The following is a 13,176-nucleotide window of genomic DNA, read 5'->3' as shown; positions in this document are numbered from 1 at the left end:
TGCAGAAGATACTACAATATTTTATATGATTGATTACAATGATGATTACAACTCCATTCCGGATGGTGTACATATACCTTTCTGAAGGGGTGACTCAACCATCACACGCCCATTCGGATACAATTCTACCCATCGGCTACAATATAGATTTTCTTGACAACAGTCTTGACATCTGGTGGAGAGGGGAAACATTGTCAGGGGCTTAATCTCCCAACCGTGAACCTTTAATTATCCCGACACAATCTCAGATTTGAGAGAGGCCTTCCCTACCCAGAATCACACATGGAACACATTGTCCAGCCACTGAGCATCTTGGTACTTAATTCCACTAGTCAACTTGACAACCGAGTATACTTAGACAATCACGAGCTGACTTGATTTTTAATAACTTAAAAAAAAAGAAATAAATATTCATGTATGGAAGTTCTGATCATATTGTTTTCTTTCCTTTGCAAGAGTCCTCTCCTCTCCACCCACAATTCTTGGCTTCACTAGCCTTGGGTGAGTCCTCAGAGACTATCACTTAAGACCGAGATCTTTATCACATGGTTTCTTTGAATAAAATCCATGGCTGGTATAAAGTGAATACTAGCATGTATAACAAATTTGCAATCAGATTCTGTATCAGAACTATCACAAAGAAAAATAATCGAGTATAGGGAAAGAAATGCATGAGGTCCCTATGGTTATTGGACTTGCATGTTGAGCCTGGGATTCAGAAACACATTTAATACTATGCTCATAAATGTGCTTCTAATGCAACTGTAGCAGAACTCACTAGCAATGATGCTAAATGGAAATTTAGAATGGAGTGACTTCCATAATTTGTAATGAAATATTTAGTGTTAGACTAGCGTAGGGGTGCGGGGGGACATCGGGATGAGTTTCAGGTGCGCGAAAAAAAAGGGCCTCAATTTGGGGACGCGGGGGTGCGGCAGCAGGGGTGCAGGAGGGGGGTGGGGGGTGGGGTTGCATAGTATACATATATGACTGGAAATGCTGATTATGAAATGATACTTCAATATAGGATACCAAATATAGTTGAATATAGAAAATTGAAATGTGATTCATGAACCGTAAGTTCAAACTTGAAACTTGAAACTTCATAACCATTACCAATGACCATTGAACTTAGTAAAATGCTAAAACTTTCAAACATAATGATAATAATGATAATAATGATAATGATAAATAAAAAATATAAACCACACATAGTACCATGTAAGTCAACCATTGACTATCAATTTATCAAATGACAAAGATGAAAGATTCAAAATTCATTGTTCAAATATGAATATCAAAAATGAAGTAGACCTCATGGGATGCATACCAAATTAGGGTTCCCTTGCTAATAGAAACAATAAAAAACAATTGCAAAAAATGTTTTTTTTTTATGAGTTTTTAGCCAGCATGTCGGCCGCACCCTACGTGCACCTAGCAACACCCTGCATGCACCGGAGCGTGCACACCCGCACCCCGGACACACCCGCATCCCCGTGTCCTTCAGCAAGGGAATTGGAAATCAGTAAACAACTCTCACAAAGCAATAAAAAGCAAATAGACAATTGGATCCTTTTCTCACCAAGTGAGCTCATATTTATAATCTTTCAATGGCACAAAGCTTCCCAAATGTAACTTCAGTTAAGAAGCTTCCTCAACACAACATTATTTTGTTATGTGTCATATAATATAATTTATTAACTTCTTTTGGCTCCCAAAAACAATCTTTTCAACAATATCATAGCATTATCACACACAAGGCCACCGATTCTTGTGCCCAAGATTTAAAACTTTCCAACCAGGTTCCAACGAGCTATGACACTAAGGTAGCCAAAGTGCAATAGCAACAAAAATAGCAACCTTAGCATATTTAGATGAATAATAATAATAATTCACCCATCTTGCAAAAATGACTGAAGAAGCATCAAAGTCAATATCTGACAACACCAGAGTGGTCATGATGAAGAAAGATGATGAATGAACTGTAGGGAGTGACTTGCTATAAATAGAGGCTCCCTCCAAGATTCTTGGAGCCCAAACTATAAGCCCAAAATAAAAACTGAGAGCATCACTCAACTCCTCTAACTCGACTGAGCTCAGCAGCACATATTTTCAAATAATGGATCAAGCATAAAGAAATTTTAAAAGATTTTTGTGCTGTTTATATTGATTATCTTATTGTATTTTCTGACAATCAATCTTAGTGTGTGAGACACTTTGAAAGATTGTTTGCAGCCATAAGGAGCATGGAATATGTCTATCTTCCAAGAAAGTGGTAATTGGTCAAAATGAATTATTGATTAGACCTCTATTTAGATCAAGATAAGATTAGGTTACAATGTCATATTCATGAAGGAATTCAAGATTTTTCTTTCATGTTATCCTTGAGGGACTGAAAAGGCCATTTGATATCGGTCACATTCTTTGACTTTATGTCATGTCCCCATATTTTATAAATTTTTATTTTAAAATAAACTAACAATAGAATAAGTTATAATCTAATTTATAATTATAAATGATAAATATAATAAGAAAATAATAATATATGATTAATAGTAATCAATATAAGATTGAATAATTATAAATATACATATTTATAATATAATTATAAATATTGTCATATCAAGAAATCATAATAAATAATAATAGTTAAGAACTAAAAATTATTGCTAATATTGTATGTTATAGGTGATATAATAAATTAATAAATAAAGGGAAAAAAAAACTATAACTAAAAGGCATATATTCCTGAGTCAATAATCAATGGAGGTTTGATCGCTTCTATACAGGATAAGCAGATCAATCTCTACCTTACCTATATGTTATACCATAGGAAGGGAGGATGACAATCTCTCATTCCTTACCGTCAGCAGTGATAAAGACAAAATAACATCTAGGTGGGAAATTGTAGAATTCGAACTGAGCATCAACGGTGAAGACATTGCGGGGAGATGAATGATTCATATTAGAAACCATACCTTGTATTACCGACAGATAATAGTGTTCTTCCACAATGAAAGATATACTTTTCGCTGACCTGCGATCTATTTAGATATGAATATTTATTATAATAAAGCATCATCATTGTCTCTACCACCATTAAAGAATGCTCTAACAAATTAATGATACAATTATTAAAACAAATGAAAAGTCACGGACACATTAAAGGGCACAATGTTATTAAGATATTTATAGACGATTCTTTGAATGAAGGGAGGACGGACACGAACAGTTTTGAGCATACCCAGTGATCAAAGAAAATAGCTAAGGCACGAACATCGTTGAAGTCAGAGACACTGGGCCATCTATAATCATACTTTGCATTCTCTTTTGATAGGGAGATAAGAAGGGATTGGTAGCAGACCTGTGCATCTCTATTGCACAGACATTGACTGCAGTAACAGAATCTGACAAGGAGAAATAAACTAGCATAATACACTACCAAATACAGAGAAATATGTTTCCAACTTAGACGTCATTTGTTATCAATATGGAATAGATGTGGAATCGTCAATGATTACTTGACAAGTTTTTTTTATACATAAACCCAATTCAGAATTGTGTTCTTCAGATTAATTACTTTCATAGCCACAAAGTGATGACACACAATTTGATGTCTTATAAGTAAAACCCAAACAAAACTCACAATTATTATTATTAACAATATCAGAAGTATATGACCTATTCGTGAAGATAAAGAGGGAACAATAAAAATATACTCAAGGTGCAATTCTTAGAAAGTTTGCAATCCATATTGCAAACCATAGTCCAGGTTAAATATGCAATTCAGAGATCTCCTTTAGAAGTCCTTAAGTGTAAAAGTGACTTAAAGTCATAATCAATAATAATAAATAAAGATTTTTATTTTTAAAATTTCGAGAAATTAGACAACTATCCTTATTTTCCATCACCATTGGGAAAGGGGATATTACACTTTAATCTGCTAAAAGCGTGATTTCAATTATGTTTTGAAAATATCCTTTTATTAGCAGTGTTTGAACCAAAGTTCACTTAAATGCATTGAATAATTGAATGGAAGGTTTGTTTCATTGCAACATTCATAATAAATACAAAACCTTTTCTGACCTTCTGACCTCTTTCTGCTCTTTTATTTACCAGAAACGCAGGGTATGCAAATATGCTCTTACTAGTTCTGATAAAATCCATCCCATATTGATATCTTCTACATAAATAGTCGATACAACTTTCGCTTCTGATTTGATAGATCATCTATTTCCTGTCAGCCATATTAGAGTAATTCAGAAAACTATTTCTGTAAAATTAAACTTCTTTGAATCTATCAATCTAATGTACATCAGTTTAACAGCTGATAAATCTTCTATTTCTTAATTGTTCAAATTTTGTTTATTATTTGGTAATTCTCAAACAAATTTATACTCCATTAACCATGAAAGATTTGTTGTAAATGATGGAAGTGTACTGCCTCAAAATCTAATACCAATTACAATAGTCAAATTTCAAAGCTAAATCAAATTGTTAATAGAAGCTCTCCTTCAAATGTTTGTGTGTGTGCGCCTTTAAATATCATTAAGCATATTGGTCTGTAACATTTATAACATGTTTTTTATCATAGCATTAGAAATTTTGATTATATTTTCCTTAAAGGCTCTTTAATGTTTACAGACAATTTTGAGAAAATATCACTGAAGACTTTGGTTATGCCTAGCCATTCTCCATTTTCAGGGTCGAGTTTTCCAGTGCCCAAAAATCTGAAATAACAAATTCAGTTTCTGGAATTAAGTATGGCTTTGTGTTCAATGTGATAAATTCCAATGCAAAGGATGACTTTTACTGAAAAGGATTGCCATCCTTAGAGCTTTTTGTTGTTGGAGTATATAGGAAAAAACTGAATTTGCTGCAGTGATAGTAGGAGTAGGGCACAAATTGTCAGACTCTGTAATAAATTCTCTGTAATATATTGACCCTATGAATGCATGTTCAATATGTAATCCATGAAACTTATTGTGTAATAATATGACTGCTGCATCAGACGGGAATCAAAAACTTGGGAAATCTGTGCATATTTATGTCTGAGGTAAAACATAAAGGATTTTTTAACTTAAAAATAGAATTCGCATCACATTGATTCTGACTTATGTCCACAGCCATTCAATGGAGAGTTAAAATCATATTGTTACAAAGCATGGATTTTCTCAAGAAATCTACTAACCTTATCCTTTATCTTTTCCACTTTATAACTCGAAGCGCCATTATTAATGTTGCTTCTAAAATTGGTTATATATTGAATTTACGTCTTTGCCATTTTCTAGAAATTTATAGTTTTGAAGTCATAATAGGTAGGAAGTCATAAATAATCTTTTCTCATTTTGAATATATGGCTTAATAATAGTCCAATAAAGCCCATATGGTTCAGTGCAATTCTTTTATCTTAGGAAATTAGGATACAAATTTTCGCTGAGGCCTAATTATTTATATAATAATTATTTATTTTTATTAAAAAACTACAAATTTATATTGTTATTGATTCATTTTATTTTATTTATAAATAAATAATAATGTAAAAATAAGAATAATATATTGCAGCCGTCTTGACATTTGTCAGGCTCCACTAAAATAGTAGAATATAAGGGATCTTTAACTATCCAGAAATAATGCCTTACATTTTTTCTGATTTCTATCTACAGCCAATACTATGGGAAGTTTAAATCATATTGCTGTGAGGCTTATAATATTCTCAGAAAATCTAGTAATCTTATCCTGAACCTTTTCCACTTAATGGCTGGAGCGGGAATTCCTGACATAGCTTCTGATCCAGAAAGGGGTATTCTCAAGGTTTGTTTAGTCTATTATAAATTCATTTATTTTTCTGGTTTATATATATCGAGTTTTGAACTATGGAATATTTTTCCATGCGTCCTGCTTTTATTTTGTTGAGCTCATGAAACTAATATTGATGTTTTATGCAGCTCCAAGAAAAGTTCCGTTTGGACCTTGATGATGAGGCCTCGATCCAATTCTTCCAGTCTCTTATTAATGATAGTGTCAGTGCTTTGTTTCCACAAATGGTGGAGACAATACATCGATGGGCTCAGTACTGGCGATGAAGATAGAAAATTATGTTGTGCTTTTATAAACATTTCTCTAACAGATTTGGCCTTTTATTTAATTCTAACATCATCACATAAGTTGGAGGCTTTTTTTTTTTCATTTTTTAATCCGGTGCTGTCTTGTCATAATAAGGAATGTTTGCTAATTTATTAAAATCCAAAGTCCTTGGAATTGTAGGCTTAGAAGGTAGATGATCAAGTTACAAGCTTGTTAACATCTTAAGTCAAACAAATCTTTTAGTGAAATGAATTCTATAGTTTTTATTCCCTTATTTAACAATGCCAAGCCTACACATCTGGTGGCATACACTCTCACACAATATTGACACTTAGAAAGAGTCATTGGTTTCTTGGCAATCTAACCTCTCCATTCTTCTCTTCTTCATTTTGATCCTTGTTTTGGCTATCAGATTTCTTAGATTATGTTTTATCATCAACATCTTCTCTTTTTTTAAATTGTTCATCACCATCTAATTGTTGACCACACCATCCCAATCTTGTGCATGAATGACGATGATCCATGAAACTTTGGGTGTTACTTAGCTATTGGGATTGGATAAGAAATGTTTGATTTTTTCTTTGCACTTCTGAACTTGGGTTCACCAACAAATGATCTTACCATCATTGAAACCAAAATACAGCCGCATCAGAATCCCATTTTCTTGACAATTCACTCTTGCTGGTTTTCCCTAATAATGTTTATTGGTCTACGTGCATGGTTAATATTAAAAAACATCCTAGTTTTGTTGGAGATCACTATAAAAAAAGACTTCCATTATCAAACTACCTTTTACATTTTTCAATTTATTATACCAACAATCATATTAACCCTAATTCTTATTACATTTTCAATTATCATCTCACATAATTTCATATATGAAACTAATTTTAATCTTAATTTGTTAGTTAAACATTGGAAACTTAACTCTATCTCACATATATGAAGAACTTTATTCTTCACATAAAGTAAATTGCACTAGCAAATTATTTTGTATCACTTAAAATAATAAGAAGTTTTGTGGCATTATCATACCTCTTTGTTTGGTTACTCATTCTTGCTTCCTTAGGCATGTTCTCTCTATGTTGGTTTTCCTTCCACTATTTCTAGAATACCTTCCAATCTTACACATCCACACGACATTGAGACAATAGAACTTTCTTGAGATTTTATATACTTTCATCAATATACTCTTTTTTATCTAATATTATATTATATTTAAGATTTCCATTTGTAGATTTATATTATTTGTATTATCATTCAAGAATTAAGGAAACCCACATTTATATGCATATCCACGCCTTCTTAATTTTAAATATAAGAGAAGAAAATATTAGATAGGTTATTTCTTTTACTTTTCAATTATCATGAATATGATAAGTATGATATGCTTATTAGGATGACGTGCTTATCTATCCAAACTTGATTTCAACACTAGTTTGTATCTTTTAAGTTTTATGCTATGATGATTTGTTATGGGCTTGGGGCATCAATCCCCATCAATGAGAGACTTGAAAGGTGTTTCCCACCCCATTTCACAAATATTGAGTCATCATTTACATTTCTTCTATTCAATCTTCCTTTTCTTCAAGCCTATTCAAGATTTCCTCCCTGTCTAGCAATATTTCTTCTATTTTGAGCTCCGTAAACACTTCCTCTAACCTAGCGATATAGTAAGATTGGCCCCTTTGGATGCTTTCCATGTTAGGAACACTCCCTTTCAATAAAACTTTATTTACCACACATTTGGACTAATAAAGATTGTGCAATTAAGAGAAACATAAAATTTGACGTGGATTTCAAGAGACTAATATATGGCATTGTTTCAAGTCAAATTGTCAAAAATTTATGAAAACAAATAAAACACACTTGTAGCCCACCCACCAAAATACAAAATTTGGGAGGATTTTCACACCAAAAAGTAGAGGAATGTACCCACAAAACTAGAGAATAATGAAAGAAATACATTTCCAGTTGAATTTTTTTGACAATTTCAAACCAAAGAGTTTGTAAGTGAGAGTACATCTTATAGAAAAAACTCAGGCTTAAAAACTTGGTGGTAGTCCATCCATGGTCTTAAATGAGCTGTACTCACCTACTACCACTAATTAGAACACAATAAAGGATTGAATCCTCAATGAGATACTAAACATTGAAGATTAATACAATATGCACTCCTTTAAGGCCTACACCTAGAAGTGGATTGTGAGTAAGTATATGTTATTGTGATTTAAAATGCAACTTTTTGTGTTGTTATCCTATCAAGTTTTTTATGTGTGCTTGAAAAGAGATTTTTATTTGAATTTGGGAAGTAGGTTTTTGATTTTGTTGAATCTCCAGATGTTTGATTTTTAGCCATTTTTTGCCGTAGTGTTGTGTGCAACCTGAATTGAGTTGAGATTTTGTGGCATGATTTTGGGCAATCGAAATGGATTGTCCTTCATGTTTTCATTCATCTCATCTTTTTTACTTTGTAAACGTTAGATTTGTTGGTGAATTTGTGCTCTAGACAAAGTGGTTGGTTGAGCATATTTTGTACTAGTATCTTTTGATTATATTTCCTACATCCAAATTTTGTATATTGTCACGTGGAGTTGGTTATGCCCACCCATGTGCACAAACGTGTTCCTATGGCGAAATCTTATGAGACCCAAACTTGTGGATTAATACCAATTGAGTGTATGTTCATTTGGAGGTTGGGTTACTTGCATTGCCTTATGAGACTCGTATGACGAGAAGGTGTGTAAGATAGCAGGGTGGAGTGGTCTCTCATGATTATCTTGACCAGTAAATGGTCGTCAAGGTAACATAAGGAGGTTCTAAAAAGTGATAACAAAATTAAAACACATTGGATAATAAAACTTAATACAAGATAAGAGAACCACTTTATTAGTAGTTGAGCATTCTGACAGAGTTGGTGCAGGGGTGGTGTGTCATTGCAGCTACTAGTCCCCCATGCAATCCAGTACAAGAAAATAGTTTGAGGCTTCCTAAGGAAGTTGATTTAACATACCACATACAACTTGGACTAATATAAACCAATCGATAGTCTACTAAGTACTTATATAGTTATCCTATATAATGTTGTGACCAATGATTTGATATACTACATTGTATTCATGATCATATGTATATTTGTGACATGCATGGTTTAGTTTGTGTGTAAGCCTTTTGGTTGTTTATGTCTTTTGTGACTGTAGTCAGGCCATTATCTTCATGAGCATGGTAGGGTCAATCTGTGTGTTCTATGTGGTTAGATGTGTTGCTACCTATACTACTGCTAGGATTAGAGAAAAATGATGGTCTTTTTGCAAATGATCTAGGTGCTTTATTTGATGTATCTTATATATTGATATGATTGAGTGTCCACTCCTTGATGTACACATTTCTGGTGCTCCTTAGTGTGGATTTAATTACTTTTACAACCTTTTTATCTTTGTTTCTAAGGTCAAATGTCAGAAAGCCACATCTGAGATATCTCAAGTCGTATGTGGCATCTTGGGTAACTTCCTACAGATCTCGAGTTGCTTTTCGTAACTCCAAGATTTTGAGTTGCATGTAGGTTGTCTTTAGTCATATCTAGGATGCACAATTGCATTAGGAAAGTCACTTCTGGGGTTCTGAGTTACATTTGGGATATTGAGTTGCTTTTGGTTAGTCATTTCTCAGACAGTGGATACTTCCACTCATGTATTAAACCCAATTGTTGCATATTTAGGTACCCTTTTGGGAGATGTATCCTTCCAAGTCAAAATAGATGGGAAAACCCTCAAGTTAGCTAAATTAAATGTGAACTTATGATTAGTTTTTACAGATGAGTTGATAAATGATTTGTATGATTAACTATAAAGCCATTGTTCTTTGGGCTTTAAATGAACATCAATTTGGATGTCAATGTAACAATTTGAATGTACCTTGTACATTAATCACTAGGTTAGTGATTGATCATTGGAACGTAGTTCAAAGGATTGAGAATCATTAGTAGTGTGGTAGTCTTCTACTTGAATTATGTTTATAAGTTGGATAATACTATCTTTAAAAAAATGTTAGTGTATGTTTGATCTTTGTTTCAAAGGATTCTCCAACAGAGCATTAAATTTGGTATTAGAGATCATGTTCAAATGTTGGGAGCTTCGTGTTATGCTCTCATTGTGTTGTGTGAATGTTGAACCTTTTACATTAACACTTCTCTAAAATGATTTATGTTGTTATATGAATCATTATATCATCGTGTGGTCTTAGCCATGCCTTCTTGTCCTATGAATAATGCCTCTTACACTTAGAGGTGGAAGGGGTTGTGGTTGACATAATGCTACTTAGAATGATCATGAGGAAGAACATCATAAGGACCACTTTGAGGAGAAGCATTAGGAGGAAGGGAATAGGTAGGGAGAGAACTAGAGTCGTGTGGAGGCATGGGTGCCTTTGATATAAGAGCTAATAGCTTGGTTGGGGCCCAAACTAGACAAGTCACAACATGAGGGCTCATAGGGAGGAGATTCCTAGATGTCTAATAAGGGAGAAGAGAGGAAACAATATGAAAAATCTCATACACCACTTAGTCCTAGATGATCACATAGGAGAGGCAAGGTTGTGGATGATGAGGATAACATTTGTTTGGATATGATGAGAGCCCTTGTGCAATCTTGACCACCTTTCCTTGATCAAGACTGAAACATGGTTGTTAGACCTTCGATGTTTCTTCTCTATACATCCTTATACAAGCAACCTTAGAGCTCATTGCATGGTCCCACACTTAAGAGACCATGCTTCTACTAGGTTGAATGTAAATGATTAGAAGTTGTAGGCCAATCTTGTATGACTCACGTGTGATATATTTGAAGAGCAGTTCAGAGAGAGGTTCTTATATGCTTATTACATAAAGGCTCATGCAGATGAGTTTCATGAGATCAAACAAAGTACTATGTTACTCAACCAATATGAAATTCATGAGATCAGATAGTGCACCATGTTAGGGGACTAATATGAAAAGAGGTTCTTTTAGTTAAGGCAACGTTCCAACTCTAAACTTGATGAGGTCTTTTTGATCCATCACTTTTTTTGAGATCCTAATGGCTCTATTATTGGAGATGTCCTTATGCATCCACTTAGGACTTGTACTTTTTGCCGAGAAGGAAAGGATTGTCAAGAGCAATTAGCTAGAGGATTCAGTAGTGGTGTAGGTTCATAGAGCCGTAGTGCACAATCAGTGACATCAATGACACCATCTACTAATACGTAGTTCGCTAGGTGATCCCATACTTAGTTGACACATTCAAGTCAAGGTCACCCTTACTTTAGGTCGCACTCTTCTCAAAGTGAGAAAAGTGGCTAGGGTTTAGGCACCCTAATAGGGAAGGGACATGTTTGGTAGCAGGGAAGATCAATGCAATCTAGTTGGTTAACTCAGAGTGTTTAGTTAAGTCCTAGTAGGAGTTTATAGTAGCCAAGTGCTCCTCGTGGGGGACAAGGGTACGACTATGGGACATGTTTCTCTTGTGGCATATAAGGTTAAAAGATAGCGGTGTGTCATCAATAATCGTTAACAGTCTAAGCCAGAGTGCAACCATGTCAGAGCCTACCATTGGGGACATAAGTAGATCTCATAGAGTATTTGTTGGAATTGTGAAGCTGAGCACCAAGGCACCCTAGTTAAGATGACATGTGTGCTACACTATATTTCTACCACTATTTTATCCAATTTCAACACTTTAGGTTTTTTTTTTCACACAATTGTTCAACACTGTTGGCTACTATCAACACAAAAGGTAGATAGGTGACAAGTTGAGCTGTCCATAGGACCCAAAGTGATTGTGGGTTCCCATGTTCATCATTGTGGGTTGGACTTGAGCACCTTCACCACCATTGTTGATCTTCACATCTTACCTTTAAGATCATATGCCATTGTGTTGGGTGTGGATTGATTTGATTCTCTCTAGGTATGTATTAATTGTTGATGTAAGTTGGTACAATATGTCAATGACACCGAGTTGAGCTTGTAGGGGTTAAGCGACCAATTTTACTTAGGATGATCTTAGGCAAGAGGCTGAAACAAAGTGTTAGACATAGATATTATATGTTTGTAGTCTTTGTTAGTGACCTAGATGGGGTTGAGAGTTGAAAGGTTCGCTTGACGACCATCCACTCCTTTGTGAGTTTTTTGATGTGTTTCTAGATGAGATATTGTGTTCATCACCTCAATGCTATATGAACTTTTGTATTGATCTCATCCCTGGAGCAGAGCCTATTTCTTATGCACCTTACTACATGAATACTCAAGAGTTAAGTGAGTTTTGATTGCGGTTAGAAGAATTGTTGGCCAAGGGACAAATTCATCCTAATGTATCCCCATGAGGTGCACCAATAATCTTTGTTAAAAAGATAGATATTTGCATTTGTGCATTGACCACTAGTGGTTTAATAAAGTAATGATGAAGAATCATATCTCTTGTTAATGATTGATGACTTTCTTGATTAGATGAAGGGAGTGAGATTGTTCTTGAAGATTGATCTTAAGTTGGAATGCTTTTAGTTTCATCTCTAGGAGGCTAATATTCATGAAATAGCCTTTCATACACATTATGGTTCTTATGAGTTCATAGTTGTACCTTTTGCATTGACCAATGTGGCTTTAGTGCTTGTGAACTTGATGAACGAGGTGTTTTGCACTTACTTCAATCATTTTGTCCTTGTTTTTCTTGATGAGATACTAATTTATTCTAAGACTGTTGAGGAACATGAGGTCCACTGGCATTGGTATTACAGTGTCTTTGTGACCATTCAGTTGTATGGAAACTTGAGCAAGTGTGAGTTCTTCTAGTTTGAGCTGAATAATTTGAGGTACATCATATTGAGTGATATTATTCTAGTGGATCCTTCTAAGATTCGATCTATCATGCATTGGCCTACACCTCTTGGTGTCTTAGAGGTTGTAGTTTCATGGGTTTGGTAGGTTACTATCATCGATTGGTGAAAGATTTCTTTCATATGACTAATCCTATCACTTCTCTTTAGAGGGAAGGGAAGAGATATGTTTGGACAAAATAGTGTGAGTTAGGTTTTGAGGCTCTTAAGGAGTGATTGACAAGT

General features: G+C 34.2%; 1 protein-coding gene across 16 annotated transcripts in view; it reads left to right on the top strand.

Annotated features, from left to right (window-relative positions):
• LOC149533827 (phosphatidylinositol 3-kinase, root isoform-like) overlaps window positions 1–6,361 on the top strand; it is a 246,894-nt gene extending 240,533 nt beyond the window's left edge. For 14 of the 16 annotated variants that reach the window (XM_089804320.1, XM_089804314.1, XM_089804311.1 and 11 more), the window contains 2 exons: window positions 5,667–5,814; window positions 5,949–6,361. In XM_089804320.1, coding sequence (XP_089660446.1) covers window positions 5,667–5,814; window positions 5,949–6,086 — 286 coding nt within the window. In that variant the 3' untranslated portion in view covers window positions 6,087–6,361. Of the gene's footprint in view, window positions 1–4,644; window positions 5,163–5,666; window positions 5,815–5,948 lie in introns of those variants that run through there. The other 2 variants (XM_089804323.1, XM_089804322.1) reach the window with 1 other exon arrangement.
• The last annotated feature ends 6,815 nt before the right edge of the window (window positions 6,362–13,176 follow it).

The sequence above is a fragment of the Cupressus sempervirens genome, chromosome 10, assembly GCF_028749045.1.
Source record: "Cupressus sempervirens isolate cs-2001-9-10 chromosome 10, ASM2874904v1, whole genome shotgun sequence".
In the NCBI taxonomy this organism is placed as follows: Eukaryota; Viridiplantae; Streptophyta; class Pinopsida; order Cupressales; family Cupressaceae; genus Cupressus; species Cupressus sempervirens.
The sequence above is the reverse complement of the archived record's forward strand: the minus strand, read 5'-3'. Positions and strand labels throughout refer to the sequence as shown.